The 20267-nt window shown below is 46.6% G+C and overlaps 2 protein-coding genes across 5 annotated transcripts in view; one reads left to right on the forward strand and one right to left on the reverse strand.

The window, feature by feature from the left end:
• The window catches only part of dc1i2 (Cytoplasmic dynein 1 intermediate chain 2), a 27459-nt gene extending 17095 nt beyond the window's left edge, over window positions 1-10364 (forward strand). For 3 of the 4 annotated variants that reach the window (XM_014163953.3, XM_014163954.3, XM_014163955.3), the window contains exons 10-17: window positions 272-397; window positions 2652-2798; window positions 2978-3091; window positions 3349-3482; window positions 4678-4822; window positions 8319-8459; window positions 8677-8802; window positions 9340-10036. In XM_014163953.3, the coding sequence (XP_014019428.3) occupies window positions 272-397; window positions 2652-2798; window positions 2978-3091; window positions 3349-3482; window positions 4678-4822; window positions 8319-8459; window positions 8677-8802; window positions 9340-9453 (1047 nt within the window). In that variant the 3' untranslated portion in view covers window positions 9454-10036. Of the gene's footprint in view, window positions 1-271; window positions 398-2651; window positions 2799-2977; window positions 3092-3348; window positions 3483-4677; window positions 4823-8318; window positions 8460-8676; window positions 8803-9339 lie in introns of all 4 variants that reach the window. The other variant, NM_001141757.1, reaches the window with a different exon arrangement.
• The window catches only part of LOC106581769 (electrogenic aspartate/glutamate antiporter SLC25A12, mitochondrial), a 19391-nt gene continuing 9429 nt past the window's right edge, over window positions 10306-20267 (reverse strand). The window contains exons 8-18 of the mRNA XM_014164055.3: window positions 19961-20054; window positions 19323-19407; window positions 18036-18120; window positions 16796-16954; window positions 15889-15941; window positions 15591-15671; window positions 12939-13079; window positions 11737-11875; window positions 11291-11449; window positions 11064-11154; window positions 10306-10958 (exon numbers count right to left, since the gene is read on the reverse strand). Of these exons, the coding sequence (XP_014019530.1) occupies window positions 10745-10958; window positions 11064-11154; window positions 11291-11449; window positions 11737-11875; window positions 12939-13079; window positions 15591-15671; window positions 15889-15941; window positions 16796-16954; window positions 18036-18120; window positions 19323-19407; window positions 19961-20054 (1301 nt within the window). The 3' untranslated portion in view covers window positions 10306-10744. The remainder of the gene's footprint in view (window positions 10959-11063; window positions 11155-11290; window positions 11450-11736; window positions 11876-12938; window positions 13080-15590; window positions 15672-15888; window positions 15942-16795; window positions 16955-18035; window positions 18121-19322; window positions 19408-19960; window positions 20055-20267) is intronic.

The raw sequence follows: 20267 nt of genomic DNA on the forward strand, positions 1-20267 counted from the left end.
CTCTCTCAGAAGTCTAGTCCCCTAGTCCTTTAACGTTATGCCAAGCCGTAGCATCCGAACGTTATTTACCAGACTGCGCTGTTGGGGGGGGGGGGGGGGGGGGAATTTTCTCGGCCATAAATCTTGTTGGAGAATGGGTGGTTACGCATTCTGCTCGGCATTCACCGGCACTGCTGAGGGCAGGGGGAGGCTTGTTCACATGGAGCCAAGCCTGGAGGCCATGTCTACTTCCTCTTGACATTCATTTGGGCTGATTTTTGTCTGTCACCAGTATCCTGAGCTGCTGGTTGCCTCATACAACAACAACGAGGAAGCCCCCCACGAGCCGGACGGGGTGGCCCTGGTCTGGAACATGAAGTACAAGAAGAACACTCCGGAGTACGTCTTCCACTGCCAGGTACTAAAGCCACCCAGGGCCTCTCTCTCTCTGTCTCTCTGTCTCTCTGTCTCTCTCTCTCTCTCTCTCTGTCTGCCTGCCTCATGGGTGGCTCTCTCCCTGACGGGTGTGGCACACCGCCAACCATCCCTCCCACCTCTGTCTGCCTCTCTCTCTCTCCCTCCCCCTCTCATCCACATTGTGTTTTCACCGGGCTGGTGTTGACCTCCACCACATCTATCCACGTGTTAGTGAGGTGCCGGAGAAGAGCAGCGATGCAGTAGCTGGCCGGGGTGTAAGGGGCTGCAGCAGTAGTATTAAGTGTGCTGTGCCGCGCAGGGCTGGAGTGGTTATCATGTGTATCTAAACAAGGACCCTGTGTTCAGCAGAGAGAGAGAGCAGCTCCTCCAGTCCTTATTATCCTGTGTGCCCTGAGGTTCCCAGACCAAGACGGGTTGAGTAGAACCACATGTTGCTGCCGCCAGAGCGGATGTAGTCCCAGGCACGTTGCTTCGACAAAATCAAACTGAGCAGAAGTGTGAACTCATTTTTCTCTATGCCTCCAAGTGAGCGGGGAATGTGTTTTTTAAAATTTACAAAACGTTTTTTTTCAATTCTCACCTTTTTGGAAAAAAATCGACTTGGATGGATAGATGAATGAATGAATGAATGAATAATTACATATGGCTAGATGTGTTGGGTTTACGGGGGATGTGTTTCAGGCTACGGGGAAGGTAGGGCTTGGACCAGGCAGCCAGAGACCAAGTAAGGAGACCACGCATAATAAACTAGCATGAATAATGTAGACATAATCCATACATGATATATCCTGTCGTGAGCTGCCTCCAGTAGGAGGCTCTGCCTCCAGTAGGAGGCGCTCTGCCTCCAGTAGGAGGCGCTCTGCCTCCAGTAGGAGGCGCTCTGCCTCCAGTAGGAGGCTCTCTGCCTCCAGTAGGAGGCGCTCTGCCTCCAGTAGGAGGCGCTCTGCCTCCAGTAGGAGGCTCGCTCTGCCTCCAGTAGGAGGCTCTCTCTGCCTCCAGTAGGAGGCTCTCTCTGCCTCCAGTAGGAGGCTCTCTCTGCCTCCAGTAGGAGGCTCTCTCTGCCTCCAGTAGGAGACTCTGCCTCCAGTAGGAGGCTCTGCCTTGAGGGGTGAAGTGGGAGTCATGGAAAACACAGGATAGTTGAAGTGTAAGTGAAAATGAGCAGCCGGCTGTACAGCACACTGGCATACTGCTGCGCTACCCTGAATGGCCCAGGTCTGTATATTATTTTGAGCGGGTCTGAAATAGGGGGGGGGGGGGGGGGGGGGGGGGCACGCGCAGCCGTTTTTTGATTGGAGGTGACATAGACGTACATCACCAGAGAGCTGTCGCCGTTTCACCGTGCGCTTGTTAGTCTCAGCAGACGCTGACATGGCTCTGTCTCTCTCTCTCTGTCTCTCTCTCTCTCTGTCTCTCTCTCTCTCTGTCTCTCTCTGTCTCTCTGTCTCTCTCTGTCTCTGTCTCTCTCTCTCTGTCTCTCTCTCTCTGTCTCTCTCTCTCTGTCTCTCTCTCTCTCTGTCTGTCTGTCTCTCTGTCTGTCTCTCTCTCTGTCTGTCTCTCTCTCTGTCTGTCTCTCTCTCTGTCTGTCTGTCTCTCTCTCTCTCTGTCTCTCTCTCTCTCTCTCTCTCTCTCTCTGTCTCTCTCTCTCTCTCTCTCTCTCTGTCTCTCTCTCTCTCTGTCTCTCTCTCTCTGTCTCTCTCTCTCTCTCTCTCTCTCTCTCTCTCTCTCTGTCTCTCTCTCTGTCTCTCTCTCTCTCTGTCTCTCTCTCTCTGTCTCTCTCTCTCTCTCTCTGTCTCTCTCTCTGTCTCTCTCTCTCTCTCTGTGTCTCTCTCTCTCTCTCTGTCTCTCTCTCTCTGTCTCTCTCTCTCTCTGTCTCTCTCTCTCTCTGTCTCTCTCTCTCTCTGTCTCTCTCTCTCTCTGTCTCTCTCTGTCTCTCTCTCTCTCTGTCTCTCTCTCTCTCTCTGTCTCTCTCTCTCTGTCTCTCTCTCTCTGTCTCTCTCTCTCTCTGTGTCTCTGTCCCTCTGTGTCTCTCTCTGTCTCTCTCTCTGTGTCTCTGTCTCTCTCTGTCTCTCTCTCTGTCTCTCTCTCTGTCTCTCTCTCTGTCTCGCTCTCTGTCTCGCTCTCTGTCTCGCTCTCTGTCTCGCTCTCTGTCTCGCTCTCTGTCTCTCTGTCTCGCTCGCTCTCTCTGTCTCTCTCTCTCTCTCTCTGTCTCTCTGTGTGTGCGCGCGCACCAGTCTGCAGTGATGTCGGCCGCCTTTGCCAGGTTCCACCCTAACCTAGTGGTGGGGGGCACCTACTCAGGGCAGCTCGTTCTGTGGGACAACAGGAGCAACAAGAGGACCCCCGTGCAGAGGACCCCCCTGTCAGCAGCAGCACACACGGTATAACACAACACACTCATCTGCCAGTCAACCATCACCAAAATGATTTTTATCTCAACCAGTTACATTGGAGCCACGGCCAGACGAGCAGAGTGCAGAAACAAGGTGACGCCGGTGTGTTGTAAACAGACTGATGGTGGGGGGGCCTTGTTCCCCTGTCTCCCCTGTCTCTTGTGCAGCACCCAGTGTACTGTGTGAACGTGGTGGGCACCCAGAACGCCCACAACCTCATTAGCATCTCTACCGATGGCAAGATGTGTTCCTGGAGCCTGGACATGCTGTCTCAACCGCAGGTAGGCACCGCCCATCACGTCGGCCCAAACACCGGGACCTCACTAAACCCATTTGTTTCAGCCGCTACGTTTTTTTGGGGGGGGCTAGCAATGTCAATCCAACAGCGCTGCCGAACCCGCTGACGTCAAATGTTAATCATTTATTTAAATTGCTAGCTGAATTTCGATTATGCAGTGTGCGTTAACATGCAGGCCGGGGCAGAGAGAGAGCTGGTTGGGAATGTTATTCTACTCTGTCCCCCCCCTCTACTCTACAGGACAGCCTGGAGCTGGTGTTCAAGCAGTCGAAGGCCGTCGCTGTCACCTCCATGTCTTTCCCCCTCGGAGATGTCAACAACTTTGCGGTGGGGAGCGAGGACGGGTCCGTCTACATGGCGTGTCGTCATGGAAGGTACAACAATATTAACCAGAACCCCCTGCGTCCCCATCGCCTCCGGCTAGGCAGATACCTCCAGGAAAGTGAGGAGGCTTGTTGGGCCCCGGTTTAAAACAGTATTTCGTCATAGGTTCCCACCTTTCTAGGGAGTTTTTCCTATCCACCGTGCTTCTACATTGCTCGCTGTTTGGGGTTTTAGGCTGGGTTTCTGTATGAGCACTTTGTGACATCTGCTGAGGCAAAAAGGGCTTTATAAATACTTTTGATTTGATATGTCAAATAAATACACCCTCACTTCCCCAAGCAATATGAATCCAACACTTGATCTCCTGCTGTTTTGAGGTTTTCACTCCTACCCCCGTCATCCTGTTTTGCTTAGCTTCTGTCAGTTATGTTTGTAAAGGTCGCTCAACATAAAACGGGACACACATGGAGGGGAAAGATATCATTTCTTCTGGAGGAGTCCTCCCTCGGAGTGAGGGAGTTTGTTTAAAAACTGGATGTCCCAAAGAGACTCAAATCTGAGGATTGTTACACAATGCAGAGGGTGGCCCAAGCGAACAGTCCGCGTGTCCGCTTGTGAGGCGACAGAGCGGCATGGCTCGACTCGAGTGCTTCCTGCCTGCGATGGCGAGACAAATCTCTGAGCTACGGCGCTATCGCCTATGTCCTGCGTTATGCCCGGAGATCGCCGAGAGGGGATACTTGCTAGGTTCTGCGTTGCATGATCGCCTCTGTAATTGAGGGACTAATTTTCCACCTAATCTTCTAATGGTATGATACTCTCATCCCAGTTAATAACGCATAAGCATCTCTCATGCTGGGTATTTATCTCTCGAGGTAATTATCAGAGCCACAGCCTTGTAACAGCTCTGCAACATGTGGTTCTTAAGACGAAGACTGCCCCTCTCTCACCACTGAGCTGGGAAATCTACATCCATGGCACATTAAAAGGGGAGTTCTTTCAACTTAAATGTTATTCCCGACGTAAATTGAGACAAAAAGTGGGGTCTTGACCAAACCTTGTGTGCTATGAAAGTCAGAAATGTATGTGCGAATATTTCATGCATGTTATTTTGGTAATGATATCGCATTATATATGCTGATGTTTCATCAGGGGGAAATGAAGGTAACTTGGTGTCGGCTAAGTGTTGGTGTCGGCTATGTATCGTTTCCTTATACCCTGTGTGTTGAATGTTTTGGTCCACAGTAAAGCGGGGATCAGTGAGATGTTTGAGGGCCACCACGGGCCTATCACAGGGATAGACTGTCACACAGCGACCGGGCCCGTTGACTTCTCCCACCTGTTTGTCACCTCCTCCTTTGACTGGACCGTCAAGCTGTGGAGCACCAAGGTACTGTACCGTCCCGCCACTAGAAAACCTGCTGTTACTGTGATGCGTCCCAAATGGCACCGTATTCCCTACATAGTGCACTACTTTTGACCAGTGCCCTTTGGGTGCCATTTAGGAAGGAACATGTACACTGAGAGTACAAAACATTAAGAACACCTTGCTCTTTCCATGGCAGACTGGCCAGGTGAATCCAGGGGAGAGCGATGATCCCTTATTGATGTCACTTGTTAAATCCACTTCAATCAGTGTAGATGAAGGGGAGGAGACAGGTTAAAAAAATGTTTTTTAAGCCATGAGACATGGATTCAAAGGCACTTAAATCTTTTGTCTTGCCCATTCACCCTCTGAATGAGCAAGACAAAAGATCTAAGTGTCTTTGAATAGGGTATGGTAGTAGGTGCCAGGCGCACTGGTTGGAGTGTGTCAAGAACTGGAACGCTGCTGGGTGTTTCACACTCAATAGTTTCCCGTGTGTATCAAGAATGGTCCACCACCAGGGTCTAAAATGTACTTTTTGGTCCATCAGCGACTATGGCAGGTAGATAAAAAAAAAAAATGTACCAGCCACTCAGATTTTTTTTTTTTTACATGCCAAAATATTTTTCCCCTGCAAAAATTACACCAACAAAACACAAAAACGGATGAGCAATGTTTGTAAAACAATAAATGTGTAACTAGTAAGAAGCAAAGGTGGGATCAATTAACTATTATTTGAGTCCAGTCCAAGTCGTACATTCTAAGAGCAAGTCAAGTAAAAACAAAATCTATATATGCAACTACTTGTTTGACGACAAATTTTTGTCTGTTTGACGCTACCGGACGGCGCTTTTCATTATTTTGTCTACAACATATCTTTATTACCCTATGTAATTGTAATTGACATGTAGCAGTCATAAGGGCATGAGATCAGCGGAAGGCAAGGCAGGTTGAGTGTACATGTATTTACAGGTCTTGGTGATCCAATGGTGAAAGCGACATATCATACAAAATATACAAGTAGATTGACCAAATGTACACAATTGCAATAGCCCAAAAGAAATAGCCTCTATATCAGGCTTAACCTGTCCTATCTGAATGGACACAGGTAGAGGGTAAGACTGTACAGCCTCCCCTTGAGAAACCAATTGGAATCTGTCTAACAGGAGCTCAAACAGGGAGGCCTACATTAAATGAACACTGGGCCCCCAGGACCCATACAATTACCCAATTTGGCAATTACAACCAATAAACTGGTTCTACAATGTAAAATGCAATTTCCACGTATATTGTTACATTGGACATTGGTCTTTAATGTTATTTCAACACCGTGCTTACTTGGAACAATCGTTTTCTCTTATTCAACGTTCGGACTCCGAAGGGTGGAGCACAGGCCTCGTAGCCTTATTTCAATGCTCACTGAGGTGCGCACGACAGAAATGACGGAGACATAGGACTTATGCCGCGTTCAAAAACAACTGGGAACTCGGGTAAAACACGAGGTCAGATCATGACGTTAGTGATCTTCAGGTTGGAAAGTCGGAGCTCTAGAAAGGCCCGAGTTCCAGATTTGGAATTCCAAGTTGGCTGACCGTTCAAATCGATTCCCCCCCCCCCCCCCCAGTCGGAGCTTGTTTCCCACCCCCTCCCCAAGTTCCCACTTGTTTTGAACGCGGCAACAGACACACGGAACTCAGGAAAGGCAAATATGAACAAAGGAAACCATACATTGAATTAAATAAACAGAACTTCTACCTCGTGAGTCTTGCGAACGTTCATGTTCAGAATAAACTTTGCGCCCACTCGGAGCAGGGTAAGAAATGGTTGGCAATAAAATGAAAATGTATCGATGGCCTATCAAACATGAAACAGAAATGTCTACATGTTGCAATAAATGGTACGGGGATGGAATGATGAAACGCTAGTAATTATTGTTTTAGATGGAATAGATTTACCACATGGGAAAGCAACAGCAAACATTTCAACAAGTGGAGAGAAAAAAGCACTCCACTCTTATGGTGTGTCTTCGCCACAGTAATACTTTATAATTAAATGATACATTTCAAGCAATTGTTACATATCAAAAAAACAGTAGGCTGATGCTAGTAATTGTTGTCCCATTGCTGGTGAGCTTGCAAAGTAACAGTTCATATCCTTGATCACCAAACCATTTTTGGAGCTGCATATTTATTTAATATGGCAATTCTCTCCCTACAATTTGATGTTTGCACTGCACCCGATCCTATAGCTGTACAGAAAATCAGCAATCTGTTCGCTAGCTCACCCAACCTGTTGATTGACAGTTTGCTGGTCCAATCAGAGTGCCTAGTGTGCTTTTCACTAGCCAATCTGTCGCAGCGTTTAATTTTTTTGCACGGTCAGTGCTGCGGTTACTGCCTCTGGCTGCGTGTAGAGTAATCCACGTAGACTTTGTTCCACAAAACAAGTGACAAAACATTACAAAACCTGGCCAGACATCAGTCTCAAGTCAAAGTCTAGTCCTAAGTCTTGAGGGTCCAAGTCAAGTGTCAAGTTATTTGCTTTTCAATCAAGTCGAGTCTCAAGTCATCACATTTTTTACTTCGAGTCAGACTTGAGTCTACAACTCTGGTAAGAAGTAATGTGGTATATTGTTTCATTTCATTTTTTGTGACCTGAGTTAAAATATCAAAGATGAGACAACAAAACCTGCCCCTTTAAGGGCGGAAGGTTATGTGGCAATGAGAGACTATTCATGTTTGTGCCTGTAAGATTGTCTGACTTAGTAGCAGCGTTGTCTTCTCTTCCCTAGCAGTTGAAACTCAAACATAGAAAAACAACCTACCTTGTGAACAAAACAATGTAAAGAGCCAAGAAACACAAGGACTGTCTCACTTCAGTAGACTTTCATTTCAACTAAATTAGGCCAACTTTTATGCCTGAAAAATGAATCTTTCACATGAGCACAGCCCCCCCAGCTAGGCAGTGTTGCAGGGTGAGGTGTGATAGGCTATATAGGATTTGTAGCTCTTTGACTTTATGCGATTCATTTACCAGCTATGAAACAAAACTGCAGAAATACTTGGAAACAGCTACTGCAGCATTTATTTTACTATAAATGCCAACATGACTGGTGAAATAGACATTCGCCAATGCTAAAATCCACCCGGATTTGGCAGGTGGTGGGTGTTAATTTTATGCTCCACCACCCAAAGGACATCCTGCCAACTTGACACAACCATGGGAAGCATTGGAGTCAACATGGGCCAGCATCCCTGTGGAACGCTTTCAACACCTTGTAGAGTCCATGTCCCGATGAATTGAGGCTGTTCTGAGGGGGGGGTGCGCAACTCAATATTAGGAAGGTGTTCTTAATGTTTGTACACTCAGTTCATATGTGGTTGAATCCAGACTCCGTTAGCCCCACAAAGATCCGTGTGCATCTGTGTTTTAGCTTTAGTCCAGATATTTGTATTGCGCACGGTCAGTTCAGAGTGGATGTGTGTGTTCACGCGCCGCCGCCTCCCTTTCTGTCTTCCAGAACAACAAGCCACTGTACTCGTTCGAGGACAACTCGGACTACGTCTATGACGTCATGTGGTCCCCCACTCACCCGGCTCTGTTTGCGTGTGTGGATGGAGTGGGCCATCTTGACCTGTGGAACCTCAACAACGACACTGAGGTAACGTTACCTGCCACTCTTTCACATGCCCCCTTCCTATAAGTGTTGCAGCATCTATAGGGGCGGTTTCCCGGACACAGATTCTTCATTGAGAATGTGATTTTTTTAGTCTAGGACTAGGCTTGATCTGTGTCTGGGAAACCGGCCCATAGTGTCACAGATGTCAGTGAATCAGTGTAGGTGTTGACAAATACCGTTTTTTTTTTTTCTTTTGCAGGTTCCTACGGCCAGTACCACAGTGGAGGGGAACCCAGCCCTGAACCGCGTGCGCTGGGCCCACTCTGGCAAAGAGATAGCCGTGGGAGACTCTGATGGACAGATCCTGGTCTATGATGTTGGAGAGGTGAGTGGGTTTACTGTGCCATTTAAAACACATGGCATTCTTCATATGTTTTGGTAAGGGTAATCTCTAAGCTTGTCGCATTCAGACATTTTTAGCCAGAATTGAGATATAGGCTAAATCTAAAAAGGTTTGTAAAGGTACTCCATTTCAGGCAGAATGATACAAATAAATACTTAATATTTTTAATAAAGTATTGAAAAAAGAAATGCACTTATTTGAGAGGTTTAACAGGGTTATTCCTGTTTTCCCTCTAGTGGATGTGAAAGGGTTCTGCTAATACTTTATGCTCCATTTCATCGGACAACAATTAAGCCATTGTCTTGTCAGAGGCCAGCTATCTGGACGGAGACGTCTCCTGAGGGTCTGAGTTTCTGTCAGTCAGGTCACCCCCCCACCCCCTCCTGATTTCTGCCACTGACGGGTCAAGTCTCTGTGACAGTTGGAAGATTGCCAGTGATCCCCTTGCCCCCTGAATGTCCTGGCTTCAACAATATGTGTTAGTATTTTCACCCATATCAATATTTTTATCCCCCCCAGCAAATCTCTGTTTCACGCAACGACGAGTGGACCCGTTTTGTCCGAACCCTGGCGGAGATCAACGAGAACCGCGATGACGCCGAGGAGCTTGCCGCTCAGCGCCTCTCTGCCTGATCCACCACGAAAACGCCGGTCTAGGGGACCAGCGACAGGCTTCATTTTCCTCGTTTTGATTGGAGGAAAAGGCGCGATTGCAACAGTGTTTAGGCATGTGGACATCCTTTCTTTGGAAATGTACTCAGATTTAATACACGTACTTAACTTCTCCTTTGGCTGGTTAAGCACACCAGTCTGATGGGATAACTAACAGGGCTATCTATCAACCTCAGACACTACAAGAAACAAAGCCATCGTCTTACTCTGCAATACAAATCAGTTGAACTCAAGATCCATAATGCCTTAAAGGCACCGTGTCGACGCCATACGGTAGTGTTGTGGGTTTAGCTGCAGGTTCAGTTTCACTGGCCGCTCTAGTTGTTTGTGGTTACGCAACCCTGAGCATGTTTGCTGTCATCATGACTGGTGTTTGTTGTTCACTCTGTGCTTCAATGCCCATGTCCACTTCAACTGTAGTAGACTAGATCTATCACATCATTACTGCACACAGGATTGTAAGGGTTTCATTATACTGTTAGCCAGCGTTTTTCTATGTTCCTTTAATCTAGATGCGCCAAATGTCCACTTGTTTTGTAATATATCCCAAAATGTTACCTTCACCTTACTTCTGAATGTCTTTGTACATAACTATTGCTCTTAAACAAAATGTGACACTTAAGGTATCAGAACCACAATCTGTAGTATACATCAGGATATAATGCTGTATTTGTAATTAGCTTGATATCTGCGGTATGGATTCAGTATCCATACTGCCTGTATGTAGTGTCTAAGAAAGGCTTCCCTTTGTGTGGCCCAGAGAACGTCTTCCACATATCGTGTCATGAATCTCAGAATGTACTTTTCACACAATTTAAAATGAATCCATTGATGATTTATTTCAACAAAATAAAATAAATACATTACAATTATTTCCCAAGACCCTGGTCATGATTTTAAAATAAATACTTTCGGGAAAAAAACCCATCTACGTCCTTTCGAGTCTCGTCAATCACATTTCAGAGACATCCTCACCAAAGCCTCGCTTCAAGAAACATAGTAACACCACTCCTTTTCAATGCTATAACGTCTCTCCACTGAGATGTACAGGAACAGCTATTCAAAGGCAAACCAAGGAACAACTGTTCATGCAGCATTCAAAGAGAGCGTTTCAGATGCCTATGAATGAAGAAGAGGTGCCACTTTTTTTTAACCATACCATTTCGGAGGGATGACGGTGACAGAGAAATGTAAGACGCCCTACTCCAAGAGTTGCAGCCATTTAGCAGTAAAGTGTTGAGGGAAAGACGGCCTACGAAGCTGTAGGCTCCTTTTTGGCCGCTGCCGGGGCTTGGCTAACAGACAACGCACCAGAAGACTTGAACTTGGGCAGGTGTAGACCAAACTTATTCTCCACGCCAGCGAACGTGGCAGCAGCCAGACGGTAGCCTCCTACGTGGTCGGCACTTACAGGGGGAAGGTCGGAGATCCTCGACTTAGGAGTTGGCTCAGAACCGGTGGGGCGACTGGGGGGGGGGGGAGATTTGGGAAGGATAATTAACATACAATGCCAGACATCCTTGTAAGTGTACTTCAGTTCACTAAAGGGTGAACCAGACAGAAATACTCACTGTCCTCCAAAGTCAATGTAGAACCATCTCTGCAAGAGTTCATAAGTCACCAAGGTTACACCAAACTGTGGCGAGGACCTGCAGACACGGGCTGGTGGGAGAGAGGTTCAAATTACAATGTGGGATTTCCCATTTTTCTCTGATGTCTTCGAGAGAGCAATTACGGGAGCCACGGCGTGCCTAATTTCCCAGTCATGAAACCGCTCATTTGAGGAGTCTGTTCTTACCTCCTGCTCCCTTCCACAGGGCCCTGAAGCCCTCCTCAGCAATGATCTTCCCGAAGCAGTCTATGACTCCGTTGTATGTGGTCTGGCCTGCGCGGGCCGCCACCTGGAGCCTGGTCTTGACGACATCGGCAGGGGTCACCAGGGAGGCTGCAGGTATACCTTAGGAGGTGTTGCACAACCCACATAATGAGGCACTCTCACTACGCAGGAATAGTATCACCACTGACAGCAAGCAGTGCAGTACATTGGCAGGTTTAAAATAGAAAAGGAACAGAATATCCAGTCATTTACTGTGATAGAAAGTAGATTTACAATCATATTGAATATACGGTGTATATGATCACATTCTTAATTGATTTGAAGCATTTCTTCGGGGCTATGTGTCGATGCTATGTCTATAGGTGGAGATGGTGAGGTTTGCAGCTGTGGTTGTTAGCGCTAGCTACCTGCTATGGCACCAGCAGTGAGCAGCTGCAAAGGCCCAATTCTGCCCTGTTCGTCTGCAAACTCAGCCTTGGTGTGGGCGTACACAGGGAAGTAGATGGCAGAGAACGGGATGTCACGCAGAAAACAGGCTTTTGCTCCCTAGGACACACAAACGCAAAGGATTTATTATATATATATATATATCCCAAAATAACTAACGTCGCATTTTCATGGTACATAAAATGCATTTGGACCTGCCTGGATCTCTAAGATATTTTCTCATGATAACGCTTTGAGTGCTTTACAAAAAGATTCTATACTGAAAATACAGTACAGTATATTGCACAATGTTAATGTGGAATCATCAACATCAAATGAGTTAAGTAGTGTCGACATCTGGTCTCTTTAGTCCAGGTTTAGACTACTGTACTGAATATTCTACTGTAATTCATATTTTCCCATATGTTTGACCCTGATGGTGTCGAGGGTAATTGCAGTGGTTGAGGTGGCCGCTGTGGCTACGGGACCATCTGGCCTGGGAGCTCCAATGGATTATTGTTGGCTGGCTGTGAGCCTCAGCCAACCCACAGAGGAGCCTGGCGGTGCGGTGGGTCACAGAAGAAGTCAGAAGACCCCCCCAGGCAGCCCTGCTCCCCTGTGGTTTCCCCCGGGGCCCCCAGAGAGCTCCCTCCCAGGCCCAGCACATAGTCTCTCAGACGCACACTGAGACGGCATTAACATGGACCTGTGGTCTACTGGGCCCATCCACAGGGAGGAAGTCAGTCTCTCTTAACAAGCTCCATATTGTCTGCTTCTCATTAAAGTATGGACCATGAACACATTACTCGAGATGTAAGTAAACCCACAAGAACTTGGAAAGGAACAGTGGCAAAGCATAATCCCCCCTAATTTTCTGTTGGTTGTTGGCAGCCGTGGTCTCTGTTTATTAAACACTGTTTTGGAAAGACATAATATGATTGTAATAGTCAGTAGGGAATCTAGCTCGTCATCCTACTGCATACTGTGCCTGCTCACCAGAACTGTCATATAACTTGTGTAATATGTAATATCGGCATTGTTACACAGTCATACAGTTTGTATTGTTCAACATCCCAGCAGCATAAGCTGCCCTTTGGGGTGACATCATGGTTGAGTTAGGCTATAACAGCGGTTTTAAGAGGTGATGTGTGAGTGGTGCTGCGATCTAGAGGTGTTTACCCACCTTGTAAAGGCCAAAGAGGCCCAGGTCCCGGACCACGGTCAGGGCACCGACCCTGCGGGACGTGGTGATCTCTCCGGCCACCTGGAGACGGATCTTCACTATCTCCAGAGGGTTGGTGAAGATCACCTGGGAGCCTCCGGCCTGCAGGACACAACCCAGGTTAAGGGTGAGAAGCAACAGTACATGTCACAGAGAACCAGTAACAGCAATGTTATCCGTCGAACCACTTGAATACACTATTTCCATCTTACTCCCTTTCCGTCTCACAAATAAGTCTAGATTTACAATGCTAAACTTAAATTGTCAAATGAAAGTACTCACTTATAGTAATTTAATCCTTTATTTATTTTTTACTTGTGTCCTATGATTAAGGGATCAGCCCACCGTGAGGATGATAATGAGTTATGGTGCCTTAGTATTTCACCCCAATAAGCATTTTCAAATTAGCTTTGTAAACTTAAACACAAAAGACACTCTTTTCTAAAGCCAATGTCGCGCTGTCAGAAAGTGGCCTTGATGGGAGCAGAAGAAACAAGCAGGCATTGAGGGAGGAAACAGTGGGGTAAGGGAAAGACAGGCGTGGTGTGAGGAGAAGCCTGGCTCAAGGCTGGAAGGCCCTGACCTCTGCCCCTTCCCTCTCCCCCAGGCACCTCCTGTGGAGGGCCTCGCCCCGCACACTTCCCCAATTCACCCCACTCCCAGGGGAGAGCGCTGACTCACCCTGCTCTGCTCAGGGCCAAGACAGGGACGCCCCAGGGCACAGCCCCTCTGACTCAGGCACATTTATCACCCTCTCCAAATCTAATCAGGCCCCTGGAAGCCTGGTGACACAGAGGGCAGGGCTCCTATCTGTAAACATCCGAGCGCTGTCCTAAAAAAAGCTCGGGCACGTTTAGTCATTTTCAAAGTGGAAGGGGATTATCCGCTACTCTGAAGATTTATGCATTCATCCCTCTGTCGCTATCTCCCTTATATTCTACACATTTCAGTCAGCCATCTCAACAAACTAGCAGAACATTTACCCCTTTACAACAGTGTTATTCAACCAGGGGTCCGGGGACCCCTAAGTACTGCAGGGGGTCTGTGAATGTTTTTATGAATATCGCTAGCAACAACAGAATATATTTGTTTTCTTTTTACACGCCTACAGTAAAAAAGAGGAGAATGCAGGATCTTCTTTGTAATGAAGACCAACTTTATTTCTCAACTCCTAATATTGAGCAAATTACACTCACTGGAGTATTTGACATTGGTTTTGAAAAAGCACTCCCAAATAGGCTACTAGTGTGGCAAGTGCTGCTGGCTACCGATAAGCTTTCTTGACTTGGCCATTCATTTTTTGCCAACACATGGCTAACCAGCTAAACAGATGCTCTTTTACCAAAAATGTATTTGGAGTTACCTTTCTAACTAGTATGTTAGAGTTTACACTTCCTCTTCCAATTATAATGTGGGGAGGTCAAAATAATGAAACTGTCTACCAAATCTATTCATTTTAAAATGTTGATTCTTCTCCTTGCCAATATCACTCACCTAATGATAAGACAAGATATGTGATTACTTTTTTGGTTTGGTAATGGTGGGGGTCCCTGGGCAAGAAAAGGTTGAAGACCCCAGCTCTACAACGTGAAACCACTTTACCTAAAGACCATGTTCATCAGATGAAGAAATGAATACTATGGGGAAAATCTCACAAACATGAATATCAATGCTTATATAATACATTAGGGAAGATAATATTGCAGGGTGGAGTCCTATAACAAAAAAAGCTATAGGGTGCATGCTATGCTAGTTGTTGTACTTGTATGGTGTATGGACCTGTGGGCCCATGGCAGATCAGGCCTCAGGTATGTGCAGTCCTGTCAAACTCAATCACAGTGAGGTAGAGCCCGCTCCATCCCATGGCCCTCCAGCCCTTCTTCCTCCAATTACAGGCTGACAGGGGTCATAACCCCACAGACCCTGCCCTCCGTAGGCAACCTGCAGGCTCTCCTCCCCGCCCTGTCTGCTTCGTTTCACTTGGACTCATTCAGCAGAGAGGTAGTCCGAGGGAATTGCGCGCTTTTTTAACCAATGCACTCACCAAACGTTAGTGTGCCTAATTAGCACGCTGAGGTAAAAATAGTCCATTCACAGGCATCATTTCTCAAATTGTGCCCAATTATAGGGTTCAGAGACCAAGAGCACCTTTCTATTCAGCCCCCCCCCCCCCTTACTTATTTAGGATGTCAATACACTGGTGGGAAGCTTGAATTAGAGATTACATGTATATACAATAACTCAATATCCATAATTGAAAAGGAAAAGCTTATAATTGTAGTTTCAGATCAGTCAGAAAGAATTAAGCTAAACCTTAAAGTTGAAGGGAGTTTGAAAACCACAACAATTTCCCCCGTTCTTGGCTCAATGTCTGGAATTCAAAAATGTACACCCATGAGATGCAAATGTTCATAAAACTGAAAGACAACATCTTACAGAATGTTTTAGTTTCAACCAAAATCTTGTTCCACTTACCCCACATCAAGGTCAATTAGATTTATGCGAGTCAATGAAGCAGCTGCCAAGGCTTTGCATGAAGCACGAGAGTATTTTCAGCCCTCACGCTGTATGGACAGACTGTCTATAAGAAGACATCCTCGCGCCAATACTTACAGTTGCACCAGCCAGGACTTCTGCAAACAGGGGAATGGTGTTATCCTCTGTGGTGAATTTGTCTCTTACAAAGTCATTCATCTGTAAGACGAGAAGAGAATCAGACCAGCGCAATGCACACTTACGAAGAATGAAATACTCCGAGGAGAATGACAATGAGTGCATCTGGTCACCTCTTGGATTTTGGAAGACGTATTGTATTTTCTGTGCGATGGTATTCATGTTTGACATGCAACGTTTCCTTTCACTGTGCAATGAAAGTGAAGGCACTCTAAGGGAAATGATCGTAATGACTTGCCGTGAGTTTGATCGCTTTCTCCGGGGCAACACCGATAAGCTGTGGTACGAGACCTGCAAAAACAGTGTTCATGGAGACCATTTAGATTACCTGGCAGAGGAAGACACTGACTGGAAATGAATAATTCCATTGACAGTCCCTACAATGACATCAGCATGGCTCTTGTCCGGGTAAAATAAACAATCAATATTTACAGGTACGGCTGATACATCTGAAGCACAAAAAGCTCAAATATGACACTGGCAGTTGAATGGGATCAGCATTGTTGTGGCCTGATCCCAGTGTGGTGTGGAACAGAGAGAGCTGTGTGGCCCTGGGGGGTGGGGCAGTGCTATAGCGCTTGATAACCACCGTACTGTTTCACCGTCCGTCCTTCAGTGAGTCAGATAAAAACTTCTGAAGGGAGCGAGTGAGTGACTGCTCATGGTATGCAGCCAGAAAACCGTCAAGCGTGTCTGTCTCTCGGTCAATCCCCCTCTCATCAGTGTGGAAAGATAAAGAGGGAGGAAGGAGGACAGAGCAGAGAGGACGAACAAAGAGCTGCAGTGGCGGAGGCAGCAGTAGATGGCAGTCTTGACTTCCTTCGTCTGAGAGCCCTCTCACAGTGGGAGTGTTCCATTTCACAAGCCTTCAGCACCGTTATCACTACACTGGAAAACATGGATCTGACAGTACTACATGAATTCTGTTAGCGTTTTTCCTCTGGGAAGTTTTCAGCTAGCTAGGTAATGACAATGTGGCCCTCTTTGGAATTGGTGAATTTAGAACATGAAGGCAAATGTTTCTGCTGTTATGCAAACCACGCGGATGATGATACTGGCAGAATAACATAACGTGTTTTGGAGGACCCGATGACCATATCTAGAATTACATCATAGAAACACATTCACCAGGCTTCAGTTTATACCTCTGTAGAATCCAAAGAATCCCTCATATCGGAGCACCTTCTTGGCACAGTCGAAGCTGTTCTTGTACATGAGCTCTCCTACGAAGGAGCTGGTGGAGCGCTGGTTCTGCATACGGGTCTTGACCAGGTCAATGGGGTACACAGCCGTCGCACCCGTGGCTGAAAATCACACACCATCGACATACTGTATTCACACCATCGACATACTGTATTCACACTATCGACATACTGTATTCACACCATCGACATACTGTATTCACACCATTGACATACTCTTCTTGGTGATAATGTTCTATGATGTTCATATATTCACAGTAAATATCTCCATCATTCTTTTAACTATTTAGCAGACAGTTTTTAGGTACTAAAGATTGGTTAGTATAGTATAGCTAAAGATTGGTGTTTTATTGTTTTGCTGTGGGCATATAAACAAGAAAAACAGTCATTAGGCCCAGACAGAGTATTGACTATGGAGTCTGTGGGAGAGCCGTTGTGTAGATTGTGTCTACTGTCTGAGGAGGAAGCCATGCAGCAGGTTGCCCTAAATGCAGCTCTTAGCCAAAGCGGCTTGTCATGTCTTGTCTCTGACATCAAAGGCCTCGTAATGACTCTGGCTCTCAAGCATGCAGAGAGCTGACACCCTTCGTCAGCAGGAGAGGTTGAGAAAGGTCTCATCATCGCCATGGAGATGCACCGTTTTCCCTCAACTGTCCATTGATCATTCAGAGCTGATCACCTTCAAAGACCCACAGCCCACACAGACATAGGGTCTTAGGAAGTTGCATGTTGGTTGCACACACACACTCTCTCTCTCTCTCTCTGTCTCTCTCTGTCTCTGTCTCTCTGTCTCTCTCTCTCTCTCTCTCTCTGTCTCTCTCTGTCTCTCTCTCTCTGTCTCTGTCTCTCTGTCTCTCTCTGTCTCTCTCTCTCTCTGTGTCTGTGCCTCTGTGCCTATCTCAATGGCTGTCATGTCAGAGGTTCCTTGTATCAGTTCCTCCCAGTGTAATTAGACGGAGATTCCAGAGTGGTTCCGGAAGATTTGTGTCATTCCAAAGCTCCGGCTCCAAAGACAGCCTGGAGCCACCAGTGGCACAGCAGCACAATGCGGGAGCCTCAGATCAGAGCACCTCTCCCTGCAGCACAATGGGCTGACCCGGCCCCAGGGACTCAGTGCGCCAGCCTGACCGGCTTGGGTTACCCCTCAGTGGGCCGGGGGCTCTTCCGCAGACATGTCACTCACCTCCAGCGAGTGCGCCCAGACCGAACCTGTAAGCAGACTCTGCAGCCTGGAGCAAGACAGACCGATGTGGATCCCCGTGAGCTTGCTGTGGAGGGAGAAAAGACGGGGGATCAGAACACCAGGAATGAATCGACTTCTATTAAACTGTAGTGAACCAGATACATTGTGGAAAGCAAAATGTTATGGACCACTCAACAGAGGAGGGAAGCTATGGAATGTAGACATCTCGTCGTTGTATAAGTCTTATTCATAAGCCAGTATTGTATGTCACTACATAGACACTCTGGCTACGGATACAGTACATGGCTGTGTAGGAGAACTCTCCAGAACTATCCATTGATTACGGTGAAGCTAGTGAGAGGTTGGAGGCTTCATGCTTAGTTGAATAGTTTTCAACTAAGCATGATTTTGCGTTATCTGCCTGATCTCTGGTTTTGTTCTTGACGTTGAAAGTGGAGCCCCTTTATTTTCTCTGTGGTGCCGTGTAACAGATGAATCCCACAAGCCCTTCCCGTGTAAAGATAAGTATCTACATTCATTTTTACACCGTCTAAGTAACAGTTGGAGTGTCTCCTTGGGGCAGTGAGCAACATCTCCCAGACCAGGACCATCCATCCACCCCAGCTGCTTTCACTGAAGGCAGCATGCTAATGAGATCGAGGCCTTGATCAAAGGGTTTAAGCAATAACCCTACTTCCACAAAGGGCCAGACCTGAGAACACCAACATGTTCTTGTCTTTCCTCCCCCCCCCCCCCCCCCCAAAACCACATTCCAGACCTCTGAGCAGAAGTCCCGGAGCGTGAGTGGACCAAGGCCTGACCACAGTCTGATTTACAGAACTGTGTCGTCCGGAAAGATAGGAACTACTTCCACCTCCAGGAGCCACATCTCTCCAGCACTCTCCCTGTGCTCCTAGCCTCCTACTCTTAACAGACTTAGCCAGAGGCTTCATACACCAGCAGACCCCTGAAAAGCCATCCTGATAAAAGCTTCCCAGATATGTGATAGCGTCTGATGTATATGAATAAAATGGGACAGGCTTTTAGAAAAAGGGAACATTGCAACAATCCATTCCTCTTTTGTACCTATAATTTGGGGGGGGGGGGCTTTTATCCTAGGTGTCCGTAATGCACATTCACAAAGAAAGAGAAAACATCAGCACTCTGCTAATTCCATCATCAAACAGTCCCGTTCGTTGCTCTCTAATGAGAAGTGGGAGAAGAAGGTATGCAGTAGATAAAAGGAAGCAAGTAAGCTCCGTGTGGACAGTCATTCAGGCAGGGTACCTGTCTTTGGATCTCAGCCAGGTGGTATGGGAGCGCGCCCTCCTCCAACGGTGCTATCCTCTCGATGTCCGCCAAGTTGAGCTTTCTTCAGAGCAGCAGGGGAGAATCGCAGCGTTACGCCAGGAAAACCAAACACAGCGTCCCTCACGCGGAGGTGATGCAAGATTTTCCACAGACGTTTTACGGCCTTGTAACTCGAGGTTATTGCAGCTTTAATATGCGTTTGTATACACAACAGACAAACAAAGCTGGATATATGCCCACAACTTAAGCAGTAAATAAAGCTGTCTTAATGCCAGCGATTCACAGATATTCCCCACTGGCCCAACGCATCGTAAAGTCTGTATCCATGCTTACGTTTCTCTTGTAAATCAACTAGTGGAGCCACAGTTGTTAAACTGAATTGGCAATAACTTACACATTTACATCCAATAAATATAGATGGAACTTTTTTGTTTTTTTTCCATTCACAGATTCATCAGAAAAAGCTATTTAAAAATAAATGTGTTAAATACATTGAATTCATGTGGAGGACAGTAATTCAATATTTGGAAAAAAGGCCATGTTGTATGCGTGTGAGTAAAAAGTACAAAGCAGCAGTGATGTGTCACTGAGCCTGGAGAGAGTTTGAACCTTACCCAGAATGAGCGTGGAGGCCAGAGAGCTGGTACAGGATGTCAATCTCCATCGGATTGATCTGACCAAACTTGTTGGCAGCACTAACAAACTCTTCTGTGGAACAATACGGAGCAGAGGAAGGCAGGTTATGTAAGAAAAACCAGGCAAGGGGTCACTTGTTAAGACTAGGGATGTAGAGATACAGTGATTGGGTAGACCTGCTGCAAGGGTATCCAACCACATCAGCAGGACACGACAAAGGTGAAAGGGAAAATATAACATGGATAACTATCACTTTCAGAATAGGTCAACTATCAATACCACACA

This window comes from Salmo salar, chromosome 21 (genome assembly GCF_965601325.2).
Source record: "Salmo salar chromosome 21, fSalSal1, whole genome shotgun sequence".
NCBI lineage: Eukaryota > Metazoa > Chordata > Actinopteri > Salmoniformes > Salmonidae > Salmo > Salmo salar.